At 36.3% G+C, this 20,026-nt stretch overlaps 2 protein-coding genes and 2 long non-coding RNA genes across 4 annotated transcripts; 2 read left to right on the top strand and 2 right to left on the bottom strand.

Moving 5' to 3' along the window:
• Positions 1–1,780: 1,780 nt before the first annotated feature.
• On the bottom strand, positions 1,781–5,005 carry LOC110773824 (receptor-like protein EIX2). Its single transcript, XM_088252413.1, has 2 exons — positions 4,262–5,005; positions 1,781–4,057 (listed from the first exon to the last, which is right to left on the bottom strand). Exons 1-2 carry the CDS (start codon positions 5,003–5,005, stop codon positions 1,832–1,834), a joined length of 2,970 nt encoding a protein of 989 aa, XP_088108539.1. The 3' UTR covers positions 1,781–1,831.
• Positions 5,006–5,443: 438 nt separating this feature from the next.
• Positions 5,444–7,478, top strand: LOC110762290 (uncharacterized). The gene is made up of 3 exons (XR_015835001.1): positions 5,444–5,950; positions 6,931–7,061; positions 7,192–7,478. It is a non-coding gene; the product is annotated as an uncharacterized LOC110762290 (long non-coding RNA).
• Positions 7,479–10,053: 2,575 nt separating this feature from the next.
• LOC148295180 (uncharacterized) lies at positions 10,054–11,833 on the top strand. Its single transcript, XR_015835495.1, has 3 exons — positions 10,054–10,297; positions 10,769–11,229; positions 11,479–11,833. It is a non-coding gene; the product is annotated as an uncharacterized LOC148295180 (long non-coding RNA).
• A 1,008-nt stretch (positions 11,834–12,841) lies between these two features.
• LOC148295179 (uncharacterized) lies at positions 12,842–18,254 on the bottom strand. Its single transcript, XM_088252412.1, has 4 exons — positions 18,204–18,254; positions 18,028–18,108; positions 17,554–17,931; positions 12,842–12,892 (listed from the first exon to the last, which is right to left on the bottom strand). The coding sequence occupies exons 1-4, from the start codon at positions 18,219–18,221 to the stop codon at positions 12,842–12,844; spliced, it is 528 nt and encodes a 175-aa protein (XP_088108538.1). The 5' UTR covers positions 18,222–18,254.
• Between the last annotated feature and the right edge of the window lie 1,772 nt (positions 18,255–20,026).

Below are 20,026 nucleotides of genomic sequence, written 5' to 3'. Positions count from 1 at the left end.
GATAAAAAAAAACTTAATAATTCTGGGTCCAAAATTAAAGTGTACGTTATATAGGGGAACCATTAATTCGGGGGCCAGAGGGGAGGTGGGCCGACGCCTTTGCCGGTGCCTGTGGGAGGAGGTCCGGTACTAAGTACACTGCCGTTTCCAACTTTTATGTTCTGTGGTTTTTGTTTTTTTTTTTTGGAGTAAAAAACTTTTTAAGTTCTTTAGTTTAAGTTTGTTCTTTTGTCATTTTAAAAAGCGGTATATAAAAAATTCTCTCTAGCGCTCTTTAGGGTTTTCTCTAGAGCGTCCTAGGGGAGTTTAATCCAAAATCAGAGTATTTGGAAATTTCAATTAAAATGGAAGTTTTGCAGGAAATAGACTTTGGAAGATATTAATATTTAGAAGAACCAGTAGTCTTCTGTTAAAGGAATATTTGTTCTAAAAACAGTGTTATTTGCTACAAATTAATAAATAACTTCACGCAAATAAATACCAAATTTAAGTCATAAAATTACACAAATAAAAAGATAAATAAAGTTTATAAAAACTAGAATATTGTTGAGTTTAGAAAAACTAGAATATTGTCTCACAAATACTCCAACAATTCATTCGTGTTTCCTTGTCAACTAATTTCTTAAACAAATCACGTTAAAAATGTGATCAAGGGTATTAAAGGAATTTTAAAAATATAACATTTAACACATTAAGCTTGATTAGGAAACTTAATGAGTTGGATTCTAGTCAAATAAAACGATGGGTTTGTAGGTAAGAAAATATTAATTTGAAGAGGAAAAGTCAAATTTACTAATTAATAAAATATCAATGCTTTTTTTTTCTTTTTCGTCATTCGCTAGCTAGGGAGTCGAGGGGCGTTGGAGAATTAGATTGGGTTGCACCAAGATTGTCTTTTACGTAAATCGAACCTAGATGCACTAGGAAGGAGGGGGAGAGTTTGGCCCACTTGGTTGGTGCCACCCCATGTGCAAATATCAATGCTTCTTAATTGACGTCTTTTTTCTTCCTTTTTTAAATAAAAACATTTATTCTTTCTTATTGTCACTGAAAGGGAAATTCGAATTTAGAGTATCTCATCTTTCAAAGTTGAGGTGTTAGGTGTCACTTGCTAAATTGGTTATATAATTCATTTCATTAATGCACTTAGCCTCGGGTTTCAGCGCTGTAGTGCGATTACGAAGCTTTGTAGGAAACGTATTCATCAAAAACTGAAATTAGTTACTAAACAAATTTCATGATTTTAATTTTTCAATGATAGTGATAAAGTTGGTCTAGTCTTTGCTGGAAAGGACTTATTTTTGTTGTTGTAAGTGAATTGGATTGTAGAACCTAAAGGAAGCCAGGACAAATTCAAATTTCAATGGCTGTATTCGATTTCAAAAAGAATAGTGATACAGTCGTAAAAAAGAATTGCGTTCTTGGGGATACGCAGGAAACGTTGTCTGTTGCAGATGGCTGTATTCGATTTTGGGTATCCGATTATGTGCAAGAGTTTTTGTGACTTTAAATTGATTTATTTATGTAGCTCAACACTGCAAGAGTTTTTATTTATTTATTATTCGAATCAAATTCAAACCAGGGTTCAAATAAATCCCAATAAAAAAGCTAGACTAAATTAAGCCTTGAGTCTCATTAAGGTCATGTTAGAAATATATTCTGATTAAGAGGTGAGCGAATGTGGTGGGTACCCCGTCCAAAAATGATTGATGGACTATTATTTTGTCAAAACAAGAAACCAAATTGGTATTTAAAATTTTCCCAAGAAAAAAAACACACATATATATAGAATGCATTACACTGTTTTATTGGGTCAAATTATAGTACACTATTAAACATGACAAAACTTTCTTTGCAAACGAGTCACTTTCACCGCAAATGCTAGTGTTACCTTATCTTTGGTGTCGTCAAAAAATCGAAAATATGCATACCTCCATGATTTCTTCACAAGTAATGTACCACAAACAGCCCAAAAGCCCACGAAAAAGCCAAGTACCATGCTGACATAGAACCACAACTTATCACTTCCATCTTCATTACTGGGTTTTGCATCTGTAGCAGTAAAAGTGTCATCTTCGGGGCATTTTCTTGGAAGAGGAACCCCACACAATGATGGATTGCCCATATAAATGGACGGATCAGTGAACGTTTGAAATTGGTTGCCCAGAGGAATTCTCTCCACCAAGTGGTTGTAAGCCAAATTCAAGTGCGCCAAGAATGTTAGAGATGCAAGGGTTTGAGGAATTTGTCCTGAAAGACTGTTGTTTGAGAGATCAAGAGTTTCAAGCCCACGCATATTTCCAACCTTCGAGGGGATCTTACCAGTCAACTGATTTCTTGATAAGTTCAAGGTACCCAATAAAGTGAGGCTTCCTATCTCTTGAGGGATTTCCCCTTCCAAAAAATTTGATGAAAGATCAATGCTCTTTACCAGCATCAGAGTGGTGTTATACACGAGTTCTTCTCCTTTTAATGTCAGCATGGTTTGCTCATTATAGATTCGATATGATTCTTTGGAATCATCACGGACTAGAGAAGTCAAATTATTGAAACATTTGGGAATAGTACCTGAAAAGTTGTTGTGGCTGAGGTCGAGGATGTGAAGGTAGCCAAGATTGCACAATTGTCGGGGAATATGTCCAGTAAAAAAGTTGGATCGCAATCGTAGCATGTACAACATGGATACATTCCATCCTCCTATCCATGGAGGTATGCTCCCGGATAATTTGTTCCCTCCAACATCGATACTTTTCAAAAGAGAGCAATTGTGCAAAGAATCGGGAATCTTACCGCCAAAATTGTTGTTATTTAGCTTCAAAATTTGAAGAGAACTTAACAGCCCCATTGAAGTGGGAATATTACCAGAGAGATTGTTGTAGGCAACATCTAAAACGACTATATCGCTCCCCAATCTCCATGCGTGAGGGAATTCTCCAGAAAAATTATTTCTCCTCAGGGAAAGGACTCTCAGGTTTTGCATGTTGCAAATAGAAGGTGGAATCATACCATTCAAATGATTCTCTGAAATATACAATTCTTGCAAGTTAGGCATCAGCTGGTCAACATTCGAGGGAATTGGCCCGGAAAATAAATTGCTTTCGAGATCAAGTGAGGTGGCATTAGTGGACCATAGTGGGAGTGGGCCCTCAAATTGATTATGAGCCAAATTTAATGAACGTAACTTCTGAAATCTCATAAATTGGTTGGATGAAAGCCTTCCTCGGAATTGGTTGTAAGATAAATCTAGCAATGTGAGTTGGGAAGATAGCTTTAACCACCATTCCTCTGATATAGAACATGATATTCCAGTTCTACTAAGGATGACATCTACTAGTTCAGTCTGAGATTGAAGCCATGTATCAAAACAAAGATCCACTTTGCAATTGAAAATCTCAATTGTGTGGAGCTTGAAAGGAGGAACCCAATCATAAGACACGTTGAAAACGAGGGACATGGGCTTTTGTATGTCATCTAAATAGTTGCCTATTGAAAGACTTTTCAAGTTGGTGAGATTAATGAAATGGGCTTCCGTTATATTGCCTTCCCAAGAATTCCAATACAGATTGAGGTCAATTAGCTTTGAGAGTTGTCCCAGACTTTGTGGAATGGACCCGTTCATGTGATTATAAGAGAGGTCCAAATACTGCAAACTTTTGAACATTCCTAAGGAGGTTGGCAACTTGCCTTTCAGCTCACAATTTGATAAATCTAGTGACTCTAATACTAGTGTATTATTTGGACAATTTGACAAACTCTCCCAAAACTCTTCAATCCCCCCACCATCAAAATTGTTTCCCCCAAGACTTAATGTCTTTAGTTTGCATAAGTTTCCAAGGACTTTGGGAACTCCACTACCTTTGAGCCCTGAATTAGATAAATCTAGGTATTCAAGAGATTTGAGGTTTGCAAGTTCATCTAGAATATGACAATTGAAAGAATTCTCATATAGAACAAGTTCTTTGAGGCTAGTAAGATTGAAAATCCAGCTGGGAAACGAAGAAGTATTGAAATCATTATATGACATATCAAGCACCGAAAGTGAGGTGAAGTTAATCCTCTGTGGAGATAGCGGAAGGCTTACTAATCTGCAATCAGATAAGTGTAACTCTAGTAAGGAAGGAAGCATGGTAACAACATGCAGCCAATTTGTAACTCTATGAAGATCCACTGCATCGAGATTGAGGTATTTTAGGCTAGTAAGATTGAAAATCCAGTTGGGAAATGAAGAAGTATTGAAATCATTATATGAAAGATCAAGGACCGAAAGTGAGGTGAAGTTAATCCTCTGTGGAGATAGTGGAAGGCTTACTAATCTGCATTGAGATAAGTGTAACTCTAGTAAGGAAGGAAGCATGTTAACAACATGCAGCCAACCTGTGCTGCTATTAACATCCACTTCATTGAGATTGAGGTATTTTAGGGAAGAGAGATGAGAAAGCCAATTCAAGTTTTTGGAAGAGAAATATGAATAACCGACATCAAGATAGTTCAAGTTTGATAAGTTACCAAGAGAAGGGGGAATCTCTCCAGCAAAATATGTAAAGGAGATATTGAGATACCTCAGAGTTTTAAGCTCTCCAAAGAAGTTAGGAATGTGGATCCCTTCAAAAGAATTCCCACTTAAGTCCAGGTAAAGCAAGTGTTTCAAGGTAAGCAAAGAAGGATTTATCTTACCCCCCAAGCAAGACTGGTTAAAAGCCAACTCGTCCCACTCTTCATTAGTCGTGGAATCTGGATATGTATTGCGGAGATCGATCTTGTCAACATGACGGGTCTGGTTGCTGCATGAAATCCCTTCCCAGCGACAGCAATCATGACCCACCCAAGAAGAAAGCCTACTAGACGGATCAGTAAGATCTTGTTTGAAGCTCACAAGTGCTTTCCTTTCTTCCTCAATGCATATTGATTTCGCTTTCACACCAGTAATGCTTGCAATTCCAATACCCAATAAGCACAACGAAATGAGCAAAAAGTGAGAAATATTGATGAGGTGATGGATTTTCATATTTGGAATCAAGTTTTCTCAAATTGATGAAGATGAGCACACAGTAAGTGGACTCGATCCTACATTTATACAAGCAGGCTGCTAGCGTGCACGTGTAAAAATAAAACCCAAAATCAACGGTCCAGGTCCTCAATTTAATTTTTTGTGGTAAGTACATGTAGAAGAAAAAAGAAAAATGTAATGCCAAACGGTTTGTATTTACACCCTCAAAGAAAAATCTGATTATTATCTTCAGATTTTCTACTTTCTGTTTGCTGCTCAAACGGATGTCTCTCTTCAGTGAACATGTTACTATCTGTGCCGCTGGGCCACCTTGAAATTACAAAGAACGTGGCAGTGCCAGACAAATGGGCCGGACCACTAGAGAGAGAGACTAGTTGTGGTTGTGGTTGTGGTTTAGGTGGGGTTGTATACAAGGCTGCGATTGGCTGGGCTCTAACGAGGACTCCTAAATGAGGACACTATGTGAGGATCAATTTCAGCCATCCGATCTAATCTCAACGGCTGTAGAGAAAAAGCAAGCTTACTATGTAAGTGGGTACGCTACAATTTCCCTCCTTTGGCATTCGCGCCTTTTCTTCTTCCTTCATTTCGGCATTTAATTGTTTTGTGAATTATAACTACAAACCCCAAAATCTGAAAACCCAAATACCCAGAAGCTCATAACGCCACCCAAAATCCAGATTAAAGAAAAAATTGTTTTCATTTGTGCAAAATCTTACAGCCCAAAATCTCATTCCGTTTTCCATCTGGATTTTGAGGCAGGGGTAGTAGAATAGAAACCAAAACCAGCACGTTGGTCATCCACATCACGCGTTTCTCTCTCTCTCTCTCTCTCAGATAGAAACCAGAAAGACACTTTTTTATTTGGGTGAAAATCCTAACTGGAAAGTCCATCACTCTTGAGGTTGAGACCATCGACAACGTGAAAGGCAAGATCCAGAGGTACTGTTTCTCTCTCTTCCTCTTTCTCTTCCTCACTCTTTGCTGTAGAAGATACTTTGTATCGAGAAACTTGAAAGATAGCAATTCACGTTGCTGCCCCAATTTGATTAGGACGAAAGTATGGATGATTCTGATGTTGCTGATGATGATATCTTTAGTATTTAATTGTTTTTGGTTGTATAGAAAACAAAGACGAAAAATTTGATTTTGAATGATTTAGGTGATTATTTCATAGGGGTCAATGCTAAGTGATTATCTTTTAGTCTTGAATATGGGTGATCTGACAAGACATATTGAATTTCTATTCTGTATCTTGCAAATAAGTGGGTAATATGGATTTGGGTATCTTATTCTGTATCTTTTTTTTAAGAAAGAAGTATCTGATTGTGTATCTGAATGTCTTGATAACATTGTGAATAGTATGGATTTGGGTATCATATGAGTATCTTTTTTAGAAAGATGCAGTAGGAAACTTTTACAATGGCTAGGATAATGTCATTTATGTTTTATGGAAAGAATACTCTTAAGTATGAACTGACTACATAAACAATCTAGTCTTCCTTTATCACCGATAATACTGTGAGTAGTTTGGATATCAGTATCATATGAGTATCTTAATGTGTTCATTATAGTGTATGGATACTGGTATCAGAGTCTGTATCTGAATGTGTTGATTATATGTCATTCGTATGGATTTAGGTATCCTTTTTGTGTATTTATTGTAATGTGAGTAGTATAGATATGAGTATATATGTTTATTGAAATGTGTTTCTTCTTCTTAAATTTTGTGAAAAAAGGACCTTTCCTCTCCCCATAAAAGAAAATTTGCTTGGCTCCTTGTGAGTAATGAGTAAATTAATCTTACATAATGAGGTGGATATCGTACTTGTGTCATTTTAGTTTAGTTGTACTGGTGTACTTTGACAGATGTGGCTTACCTGACAATTGCATATTAACCTCAGAAAATTTGTCCTCTGCAGGAACCGAAAAAGTTCAATGATTTTCTGCGCACTCTATGTATATTCTGCCAGGAGAAAGCCCTCAGCAGTTTCTGTGAATTTCTTGCATCCAAAGAGCTCACCTTGATTTCAAAGACAGAAGCTATAGACAGGTTTCGTGCTCTTATGCTCTTTCCGGTTATTGAAGTGCTTGTTTTCAAGTCAATTACAGTTTTTGTATCTTTCTCATTTCTTTCAGCAGTCATTTATTTGAATTTTTGTTCCTATATGTTCCCAATGCAGTGAAGTTAGGGATGATGAAGCTAGGAATTTTCTGGTCAAATCAGAGCCAAAGATGGAATGAGTGCTTGAGTGCTTTAATTGGTGTCTTGTGGCTATTTGCCGAGAGTTACATCACATTATGATACAATAAACACATATCTATATGAGTATCATAATGTGTTTATTGTGATGTGGTTTTGTATCATAATGTGTTTACATCAATGCTACAATATATAGATATATGATTATGGCTGAATGTTTAACTGCCTCAGTTTTGAACTTGAGAGGTATTACCAATCGTGTGAACACACATGCAACACTGTTTTGTTTTGATTATGGTGATGTGAATATATTAGCAATTCAGTCTGAACACAGAGGTGCATGTTGTTTAATTAGAAAGGTTTATTTTTTTAACTTGAGAAGCCGAAGAAAATATGTACATACAATAACCGTGATACAATATGAGAAGGGTGGATAAAAGGATGTTATGCCATATTGTCATACAATAACCTGAAAGCACTTCCCAATGTACATATGTGAAAACAAAATGTAGTAGTCGTTTGGGTTTTACCCCTTACTAGTTGATCAGTTTACAAACAGAATATTGAAAGCTATTCCCCATGTATCCCAGTGGTGGGTTTGGGGTTGGTTTCGGTTTCTTTATCCTTTAATCGTGAGACTCAAGACGACATGGTTGATTTCAAGTTTCAACATATCTTCTTGTTGCTTTGGTTTATTTTCTTGTCCTTACTGTTTGACTAGTTTTGTCCTCTTGCTGGTTTTTTGTCCTCATATTGCTTTTGTTTAACCACATATATATAGTATTAGCATTAACTTGGTTTTTGAAGACGGCACATGCATAATATCATTTAATACCCATCCCAAGTTATTATTTGTTGATAGCATAAAAACATACCCATCCCAAGTTATTATTTGTTGATAGCATAAAAACATACACATCCCAAGTAATTATTTAGTACCTAAATTCCTCAATAGAGGAATGTTATTCACAATCCCATTACTTGCTAGACATGTGGACACACAAACGCTTGCTACATGTCTCTCCTTTGTGTAATTATGATTTCACTTTCTTCTCTCGGTTGCCACTCTTTATTTTTTTATTTATTCTTCTCTCTCTCTCTCTCTCTCTCTCTTCTCCTTCTCACATCCTTAGCCTCGTCCTCCTCTGTTTTTTCCCTTGTTTTATCATCTGGGTAGCTCTAGTTTTTAGTTTTTAGTTTTCTTATTCATTCATTACTGGTTTTGGGTTCAAATTTGCTTTTTATTTTTCGTGACCCCTCTTTGTTATGCTCATGTTCATAAAGTGGTCACCTTTGATGTTTGAAATCTGTGCCTTTTGTGTGTTATGGATCGGTTTGTGTTTTTTTGGTATGTCAATGGGCACTTCTATGAATAAGAAGAAATAAAGAGGAGAGAAGAGACGGAGGGCGATGGAAAATTTATAGAGATGGAAAGAAGATAGGAACGAGAGAGAGAGAGAGAGAGAGAGAGAGAGAGAGAAACTGATGGAGAAAAAAAAAATTAAAAAAGAGAAAGAGAGAGCCAATTGAGAGAAGAAAGAGAAAATATTTTTAAAATAAGAGATAGAGAGAGAGAGAGAGAGAGAGAGATACGCAAAATCGAGAGACAAAAGAGAAACAATTTTTTAAAAATAGAAACACGATGCAGCAAGCGTTCGTCTGTCCTCGTGTCTTGCAAGCAATGGGACAATCGGTTTTGAGTGCTTGTGAATAGCATTCCTCCACGCGTCTAACAAGTAATGGCATAATCGCTATTGAGCAATTGTGAATATCATTTCTCTATGCCTCCTCATTTAACCTTCCCCATGAAAAGTCTCTTGCATGAATAAGTTTTCCATAATACCCCTAACCCTAAACCCTAACCCTTAACCCCAAACATCTATACCCTAAACCCTAAACCCTAAACCCTAACCCTTAACCCCAAACCTGTAAACCCTAAACCCTACAACATAAACCCTACAACCTAAACCCTAACCCTTAACCCTACAACCTAAACCCTAACCCTTAACCCTAAACCTCTAAACCCCCAACCGCTAAAACCTAAACCCTGAACTCTACCAATTTAAACCCTACATACGTATTTCTTAGCACCAATTATTTGTATCCCAAGTCCAAAAAGAAAAAGAAATTCCTAAGCTATTGTTTGTTTGATCACATAAAGACGGCTTCGATATTTGTTGTTAGTTGTATCATTTATTAAATTTGCCATCTGTTATGGCTTGTGTATTTTTCTAATTGGTAATTTATTTATTGTGAATTTTAGAAGTTAAATCGTATAAAAATAAAATGAAATAGTCGAAGATTGACATGTCAATTTTTTTGTTATTTATTGTCTTTTTCTTTATCAAATTCATAAGAAATTAAATACAAATAAGAAAAATACACCAAAAATTGCTACAAATAAGAAAAATACACCAAAAATCATGATTCTACATATTTGAATTAATGGAAATCATTGAATCAAAGAAATAAGAGTGTATGTGATAGAATGTTTTGATTTGTCTATGAACAAAATTGACTTTTTATTATTGATTTGTATTTTTATAATTTACAATTAGCATTTTGGAGCTTTAAAGAAAAGATAATATCACAAGATGTTTATAGGAATTTTCTGGGTATTTTTATGATTTTAAATTTATATATTATGAATTTTAGAAATTAAATTTTTGATAAAAAGCCTTTATAATTTTTTCCCCCAAAAATTTTCGCGTGCCGCCCTTTTTTCACCAAATTTAAGTTTGGTGCGTCTTTTTTTTGGGGTCAAATTCTCTCTCCCTTACAGAAGCGTCATATTCTATCTCCAATCTCTAATTCATTCTTTTATCCCAAATGCTCTCTCAGATCTCTTCCTTCTCAGACTTTGCAAATTTCTCTCTCTCTCTCTCTCTCTCTCTCTCTCTCTCTCTCACATCAAATCCCATCGAAACCCTCCCTCTCTTTCTGTGGCTTCTTCTCTGTCTCCCTCTCTCACAATCTATGGCTTCTTTCTCACTGGAACATTCAAGAGCTTCAACTCCTCATCAGCTACAAGACAATTGCTCGAGGCCAATTGCTTCGAAGGTGAAGGCTGCGTGACAATTCCCAAGGTGTGATTTTGTAAAGCTCTAAACTCCATGCTTGATACAAAGTTTTGGTATCAGTTTAGGATTGATTTGAATTCTAGATGTCTGTAGCTTGCTTTAATTGTGGATTCCATGTGAATGTTTGTTTTTATTTGGATTCTATATGTATGTGATTTTATTTGATTGAATCCAAGATCCTACTTGCATTTGTGATTTAATTTGATTGAATTTGGGTTCTAGTTGTGCGTTAGTATTTAGAATTTTTATTTTTGTTTTATTTTCAGAGAGTAATTACGATTTTGTGAAAATTTCTCCTCCTGGTTATTATTTGGGTATTATCAGTAGCTTAAGAATACAACACTTCAAACTTAATTTTCTTTGGTGGGCACTTCAATCATCGTTTTGTACTGGTTGGGCATGTGTGCTGGAATTTTAGTTCTTGCTTGAAATTTTAATTTGATATCTTATTCCCTCACATTTTATTCTTTGATGCAGCTCTTAATAAAGATGAGTTACTTCAAATGGTGAGATTTGGTGCTGAAATGGTGTTGCTCATATGCTTGCACAATTGTCTAAGGCCTTTTAGATAAATGTTAAGGCTTAATATCTATGTTTGCACCAAAGCAGGTGGAACTTTCATGAAAGTGTTTTTGATTGATTATATCTTTTAGTAGCTTTGATTACATCTCTTTTTGCACCATGTAGAGTTTAATTAGCTTTGGTTACGTTTCAGAAATGTATCAAATATCCCTTTATGACAGTGATAGGTATTAATCGTGCACTGAGATGATACATTTCCAGCTATGCATTGATGGCTCTGGTTGCCCTGCAAATTTGGTAATTATTATAAATGAAGTTGGGGATGAAATTGATGATATGTTTATATTTTTTAAATGAAGTGAAAAGATTGGTCATACCTGTGGAACCAAGATCAGCCATTGCCTCTTCAAGAAATGGTAATTTGTTTATTAGCAGCAGGAATGCAGTTTTTTTGTTTTGTTTTTTAAGAAGAGGATTTCCATTAAGAGGTTTTTTAAAATGGTTTTTATTGTTGGTGTTGGGACATTGGAGGTTAGCAACCACTTATAGAAATTAAAATAATTTTCTTGTTCAATTTTATTCGAACTCATCGTTTCATATTTGCTTGTGTTATGTTGCTGGCTCATCTGTTTGGTTTTTTAATTTTTTTTAAACTTGCTAAACAGAGTATGAGAAGAGTATCAGAAGAAAGGTTTAGAGTATCACAAGAAATGTTTCTGGTTTCAATTATGTTTTTACCAAAGGACTATCCAAAGGTCGCTTTTCTCATTTGGTATCCAAACTTGTCTCCCGGGAGCCAAGTTTGCAGGGGAGTGTTGAGAAGAAGACATGACATAATCACTAAGCAGACAACACAATATTCTGGTGCATGTACACAGAGCTGGACTAACGGTAGTGTAGGTGTGGGACCAAGACAACTGCATGTGGTCTTGACTAGTGCAGAATATTTATCAGATTAGTGATATGTTATTTTATTCTTAAAGTCTCTACCCACATGCAGAATACTTGTATATAAATATAGTCAGCATCTTGTAAACGAGTGCAAGCAATGATAAATTAGTTTCCTCAGTATTTTATTGTGAATTTTAATACTGACGTTTATCCATAGAAGTTGCTTGATTTGATTATAAGACCGTACTCGCCTATGTGAAACAAAGTTCAAACTCATATTCCATTTTATACTTCCAACATATAAAGTTTAAATAAGATATACTGAAACCATAACGAAAACATGAAGATATAGATCTAACACCCATACCCATATTACACACACTATCATCAACACATAAGATACAAAAATGATATTTACTAACACTATTGTCAACACATTAAGATACAAAAATGATATCTGCTACTAACGCTATTGTCAATACATTAAGATACATAAATGATACTAACGCTATAGTCCATACACACAGAGAGATCCTACCAAGCCAATGCCCAGGGCTTGATGATACACACAGAGAAAGTACAATGACACCACACTATACTCTCCCACTTTTACCTCACTTAAACACTTAGAGTGGTACACAATTAACTCTCTCACTCTCACAATATTAGAGTGGAAGACTGATGGCTTTCGGATGGTGTTCTCACCCTTCTCTCTCTGTCTCACGACGTCTTCTCTGGTGCAACACGCTCTCTCTGCTCTAGCTTTGGTTGCTGCCTCCTTATATAAACCCATGCAGCAACTCTCCTAATGAGGGAAACCGCATATCAACCCACGTGATGGCCAGCCAAAGAGAAAGAACATTCTTTATCATTGGACCGTGCATTGTCTCCCACCAAAGACATCATCATTCCATGCAATATTATTAGCCACCAGCCATATTCCCTTTAATTATAAAAAGAACATCTCAAAAGCACTCATCCAAAACTCATCACGTGAAGCTTGAGAAGGAGCCAGAAAGTTGTGGGAGACTACTTTCTTCTTCCATCATGGGCTGGACCAATATGCCAACAAACTCAAAGATTTGAAAACCAACAGTATAAAACCAGAGCCAAGTGCTCACTTGTGGTCTCCAATCATCAAGTAATGAACTCAAGGCCACTTTGATGAAGCAGACCAGAATCACCAAACTAGCCAAATGAAAACAGAAAATTGAATTACAAAGGTAGATGTAACTTGCTTTGTATGGTATGAATGACCAAACAAGAAGAAAAAAGAAAAGAGAATTGCAGGGGTACACCGTGGGGGAGGGAGGGAGGAGAAGATTAAACCAGGAAAAAAAAATGGTGTTCTTCAAGAGAGTATCTGTTTTTTTGGAGGAAGGGATATTTTTGGAGGGAGAGAGGATAGAGCATGCTCAAGAAGAAGAAGAAAAAAAAAGAGAATTAGAGGGGTAGACCGTAGGGATGGAGGGAGGATAATATCAAACCAAAAAAAATGGTGTTCTTCAACAGAGCATCTGTTTTTTAGAGGAATGGATATTTTTGGAGGGAGAGAGAACATAGCATGCGAAAGAAGAGGATAATAGAGAATTAGAGGGGTAGACCGTAGGGAGGGAGGGAGGAGAATATCAAACCAGAAAATAAAAATTGTGTTCTTCAAGAGAGCATCTGTTTGGAGGGAGTGATATTTTTGGAGGGAGTGATTTTGGAGGGAGTGATATTTTTGGAGGGAGAGAGGAGAAAGCATGCGGATGAAGGGAGTGTTTCAGTGCAATAATTTCAGTTGCAACTGCTTTTTGGAAAGCCGTTGGATATATCCAACGGTGTTCTCATATTAAGTCCTCATTTAGAGGTTCTTGCTAGAGCCTTGCCCAGGCTGCGATAGCGCCTGTAAAAATCAACGGTCCAAGTCCTCAACCCAATTTGCAAGGTTGCAAGTCCAATCAGGTACATGGAATTATATTCTTCATTTCTCCTTGACAGAGCCACAATGTTTTCATTAATACTCGAATCATGATATGCTGTTACTATATTATGCCCAAATATTCTTTTTTTTTCATTTTTAAATGGGGAGTTTAATAAATAACTTCATGCGAATAAATACCAAATTTAAGTCATAAAATAACACAAATAAAAAGATAAATAAAGTTTATGAAAACCAGAATATTGTTGAGTTTAGAAGAAAAAAAAAAGAATATTGTCTCACAAAATACTGCAACGATTCATTCGTTCCAGGTCCAGGTCTCCTCAACCCATTTTGCAAGTTTGCAAGTCCAATCATGCACATGTAAACTATACTCGACTAAACTGTACTCAACCTTTTGGCTGTTCAAATTGTAATTCGATTTCGGAGAAAGTTATTGTTGTTCCCCAAATGCATGGTTGGCTGGCTTCTTACTTCTGCATCATGATTATATTCTTTATTTCTCCTTAACAGAGCCACAATGTGTAGAAGAAAAATTAAATCAAATGCCAAATGCCAAATGGTGTTATTACATCAAATGTTGTTCCACTCTGAAATTTCAAACAATGTGAGATAGGGGGTTCTCTAGTCTAGTCTCCATATATAACGTGACAAATTTAAGCACATAAAAGCTCCTAAATATCAATCAAGAGTTTCACGAACTTCAACAACCATTTGTGATAAAAATAGAAGAACTTGTGAAATGAAACAGTTACATTTTTAAAATTACAATACAGGGAAAATAAAAAAATAAAAAAACATCACATGGTACATAAATTTAATAGTTATTACCCAAGTGTAGTGAATTCAAGAACTTATTTCTGTTCAAATCAAAATTTCCTTCGAAAAGGAGCCACTTTTTATTGCAATTGCTAGCCTTCCCTTACATATTACTTATGTTATCAAACCATAACTTGTTCACAAATAAGGTGCCTCTATTTTTACATTTCACTATACATTCCTTATATATTCGAAAGTGAGAATGGGCCTCAATGCACCTACCTATATATATATATATATAAATTCCAAGTGTGCTAGCTACATGGTTCTTATCATTAACTATTTATACCATCTTAGTCATCTTAGTCACATATATATGCATGCATGAGATTTTTGATGTCATGAATTATTGAAATCTATATGTAAAATTATTAGGGAGATTCACTATTATACTCAATATAGGAGTCCAAATTATAAAAAAACCATATCTGAAATGGACTTTAGAAACACACCCAAAGCCTATTTACAACATAACAAAAAGTATTTTAACTTCTTTTAAATTACAAAACTGCCATTGATTTTTTAAAACAAACCCAACCCCAAACCTCATAAAAAGCGCAAAACACTCAATAGGGCATCAAACTATTTTTTTTACGCAAATAATTGTGTATTTGGGTTATGAGTTTAAGTTTGTTCTTTTGTGGTTTTAAAAAACGGTATATAAAAAATTCTCTCTAGCGCTCTCTAGGGTTTTCTCTAGAGCGTCCTAGGGGAGTTTAATCCAAAATCAGAGTATTTGGAAATTTCAATTAAAATGGAAGTTTTGCAGTGAGTCGGTTGTAAAACAAATTCAAAAGGAAATAGACATTGGAAGATATTTAGAAGAACCAGTAGTCCTTCTGTTAAAGGAATATTTGTTCTAAAAACAGTGTTATTTGCTACAAATTAATAAATAACTTCATGCAATTAAATACCAAATTTAAGTCATAAAATAACACAAATAAAAAGATAAATAAAGTTTATAAAAACTAGAATATTGTTGAGTTTAGAAAAACTAGAATATTGTCTTGCAAAATACTCCAACAATTCATTCGTGTTTCTATTACCATATTTCCTTGTCACCATTTCTTTGATAGAAAGGGATTGAGGATACACAAGATTCCAGGTCCAGGTCTCCTAGCTCGTGTAAAAATCAAACCCAAAATCAACGGTCCAAGTCCTCAACCCATTATGCAAGTTTGCGAGTCCAATCAGTAGATGGAGTTAAATGCATTTTCTTGACTCCTCATCACTATCATTGTCATCGGTGCTGTTAATATTATGGCTAATTAAAGATGAATTTATCATGCCCCGTTGGACACATATGGGTTGACATAGTAGTAGAATGGGATTGAGGATACACAAGATTCCAGGTCCAGGTCTCCTCAACCCATTTTGCAAGTCTGCAAGTCCAGTCATGCACATGTAAACTGTACTCGACTAAACTGTACTCGACCTTTTGGCTGTTCAAATTGTAAGTCGATTTCGGAGAAAGTTATTGTTGGTCCCCAAATGCATGGTTGGCTGGCTTCTTGCTTCTGCATGATTATATTCTTTATTTCTCCTTGACAGAGGCACAATGTTTTCTTTAATACTCATGATGCTGCTACTATATTACGCCCAAATATTCCCTTTTATTTATGCTATTTCGACACAAATGGGTTTTAAGTCTTATTTTCATTTTTCACAAGGCTGCTAGCACGTGTAAAAATCAAACCCAAAATCAACGGTCCAAGTCCTCAACCCATTTTGCAAGTTTGCAAGTCCAATCAGGTACATGCAAGGTCTAAAATATTGGTGATATCGGAAATATTGGTAGGCCAAAAACATGGAAATTTCTATGGAAATATCGGGATATTATCGATATCGATAAAAATTGAATAAAAACCACGGAAATTGTAAGAAAAACTTGGAAATTTTTATTGAAACTTTGCAGGATGTTTATTTAGTCAATTATCTATTAGTTTATCATAAAAAAAATTGGAATGAAATGCATTGCATGATGGATTTAACTTATTTAAGTTGATTATATAGCGAGCTGACAAACACTGTGAGTGTAGAAAATATGTAGTAATTAATGAAAAAAAATTAAACACACCATAATCATTTATATATACACTACTAGATTTTTGTATTTGCGCAACGAAGGAATTTTGGTCGCGCAAAGTACATTTGTGTCGCACAAATAGTAATGCGACAGTATATTTGTCGCGCAAAATTTGTCGCGCAAAGATCGTAAAGATACACTTTGCGCGACGAAAATATTAAAATTGTCGCGCAAAATGAGCGACGGTAAACCTTCATTGCACGTTATTTCGCGGGACGATGAGATATTTCGTCGGTCAAAGTTTTGCGCGATGAATATACATTCGTTGCATTAACATAGCGCGAGGAATCATAAGCGTTGCACTAAAAGTACAGGGACGAGAGCATATTCGTGTCGAAAAGATTTGCGCGACGAAATATAGTCGTTGTAAGGACACTGCGCGACGACTACCATGCGTGGCGCAGGTACTGTGCGACGAGTGTGTTCGTGATTAAAATATTTGCGCAACGAAATAGTTTGGTCGCGCAAAATAAAATAAATTCTTTAAAATTTATTTTTACGGTTGTGTATGTTCAAAAACAATTTGCGTGACGGAAACTGTCGTCGCGCTAAAGCAGAGGGACGAGAGTATATCCGTGTCTAAAATATTTGCGCGACGAAATATAGTCGTTGTAAGGACACTGCGCGACGAGTAACATTCGTGGCGCAGGTATTTTGCGACGAGTAGATTCGTGTTTAAAATATTTGCGCGACGACATATTTTTGTCGCATTGACTTAGAGAGACAAATTATTTCGTCGCGCAAAAAAAATAAATTCTTTAAAATTTAATTTTACGGTTGTGTATTTTTTTAAAATTAAATTGAATTATTTTGGTAAAAAAAATAAATTTGGTTTTTTTTTTTAATGAAATGAAATTGCAATTAGAAAAAGGTAATAAAGAGAAATATGTAAAATGTGATAACATAATGTATTTAGTACAATAGAAATATTTAAAATATAATTAAGAATGTTAAAATCTAATCAAACAACCCTCCAAGATCTACATTGCCGTCTGGCAAATGCAGCTCGGAGGTCTGGACATTGTTGACAGGGGGAGAGGTGTGGTTGCCATGCTCGGAGGTCGACGGGGGAGTAAAAGGCGGGATTGAAATGCCGCAGTGAGCGAGGGACTGTAGAATATGAGACAAATGACTCTTGAGGTCCGCCACCTCTGTCTTCAAAGCAGTCACCTCTTCATTTGACTCTGATGATTCACGGGGTCTAGGTGGCCGCTGCCTGGCATTCCCCATCCCTCGACAATATGTCCCTGAGCGCCTCCCGAGACTCTGATCCAAGGTTTCAGTCAGGATTTGAAACCCTGCATCCGATGGAGGAACCACGGACTCGAGCGGCGTATCGGGAGGAAGCTGGGAGGCGGACTCCTGAAGAACCAACTGGCTCTTCTCAATCATAGTCGTCTGTTGAACATAACATAAAATATGAATTAAAACATTCATATAATAACTATAAAAACTTGAACGCTTACATAATAATTTAAATTAAAGGCTACTTACATGAAGGGACTCCGCCAACTCATTCCCAGGTCGAACATAAACGTCGCCAAATACGTCAATCTCTGGGAATTTGGACCCCCCCTTAAATTGAGCAGAAAAAAAAAATGTTAGGACGAAAAAAACAAATTAATATTAATGACATATTAAAAAATAAATTAAAACGACTGTATTATTACCTGGCGCCGCGCCTCCATCCTATAAGAGAAGGGCCTGGAACCTGAATGGTGGAGAAGAGTCTTCCTCTGCCTATTGCCTTTATTTGCTTTGGCCTTCTTCTGTTATACAAAAAATAAAAAGTATTAGTTGAAAGTGAATTTATAAAAAATTAAATACACATTAGTAAGAAACATGTAATAAGTTTCAATTTAATATATAAAAATACCACATAATCGGCCTCTTGAAAATGACCGCAGAGCCACTACCAACTATCCTCCCGGCCCTCAAGCTCCTTCGGGCAACCCTCTTGAAGAGCAACCTGCGTATCATCATATGCCTGAAAATGGTGATGCAGGTCGCTCTTCCACTGCTTGTACCTGTCAGCAAAGAGTCTGTTGATGTAGGCTAACAACTCTTCGCCGACGTTCTCCAAATTGTAGTTTGTCTAAAATAAATTCATTACATACATTAAATATTAGAAATAAAATTTGAAGGGAAAAACAATGAAAATGTATAAAATACATACCGACAGGTGTCCTAACATCTCCATCCGCACCTGATCAGGCATGACCCTCCAGGACTTCCATTTGATCGGGCAATAAGTCCGAACGACGGATCCAATGTCATGGGCCAACGAGCTGTGCTGGTCAGCCGTTGGTGCAGCCCGATGTCGCGCGTCGTATGCGATGTTGATACGACTGTTGTTCACCCGGGTGACTTTGGCCGTCATCAACTGGCGACAGGGTCCTCGGGTGTTCTTCTTGGCTGCAAAGAAATATAAAATTAACATTAAATAACCAATCCTACTAACATTCTTGGTCTGAAACAACTAGAGTTGAAGGAAAATCTTTACCTGGTTGTGACCCCGACGCACTAGCAGCAGATGGCGACGTGGTGTCGGTCGTGCTGGGAGGCCGGTGACGCCGCCTGGCACTAACTGGTTGCGCCACTGATGACTCTGATGACACCGGGGCCCGGGAGACGTGGGGAGAAACTGGCATGTCCTGCGACTGTGCTACACCAGTGGGAGCTGACACCGCAGTCGGGGGAGCTGAACTAGGTGAAGTCATCACCGTCTTACGACGTCTGATAAGTTGTGACATCTGATAAGGTCTTACAATTAAAAAAACATCCTTGGGTAAAATTATTATTTTGTAAAAAAAAAAAACCTCAAAGCCTAAAGAACAACAAATTCAATATTTAAAAAACAAACAGAAACATGTATTCTTTATATGGCAAAAAACAGAAGCACATTTTTTAAAGCAAACAAAATAGAAACATGTATGATATTACAAAAATCAGAAGCACATAATAAAGAAAAATCAAATTGCTGCCCAATTTTGAAATAGTTTGGTTAGTAGCACATAGTTTAAAGCCCCCGAAAATTAATAAAAATACAAAAAACAGCAGCAAATGCTCCAATCAAATCTGAAATCTAACAACAATACACCTACAAATTCACAAATCGTACACCACAATGCAATTTCAATACAAAAACAAATCTGAAAAAAAAAATACAAATCCAATAAAAAAACAAAATTGAAACAGCAATTTAAACACTCACATCCTAACCAACCATCAGACTCACATGCCGCAATACAAATCCAATACAAATCCTAACCAACCATCAGACTAAGCAGCAATTTAAACAATTACAAAATAAATATACAAATTGAAACAGCAAAACAATTCCAAACTTAATCCGAAAATTTCTGAAATAAAACTTAAAAATTGAAAAAATATATATCGGGGAGCGTTGGGAAATTTACCAACTGGGTTTCGAGGGAGACCGGAGAGCACGGCAGTTCGGCGGTGGCGAGCGAGACAGAGAGTTGGGGGCTGC

This window comes from Prunus avium, chromosome 4 (genome assembly GCF_965620075.1).
Source record: "Prunus avium chromosome 4, drPruAviu1.hap1.1, whole genome shotgun sequence".
Classification (NCBI taxonomy): Eukaryota; Viridiplantae; Streptophyta; class Magnoliopsida; order Rosales; family Rosaceae; genus Prunus; species Prunus avium.
Note: the sequence above shows the minus strand (reverse complement) of the source record. Positions and strands in the feature narration are given on the sequence as shown.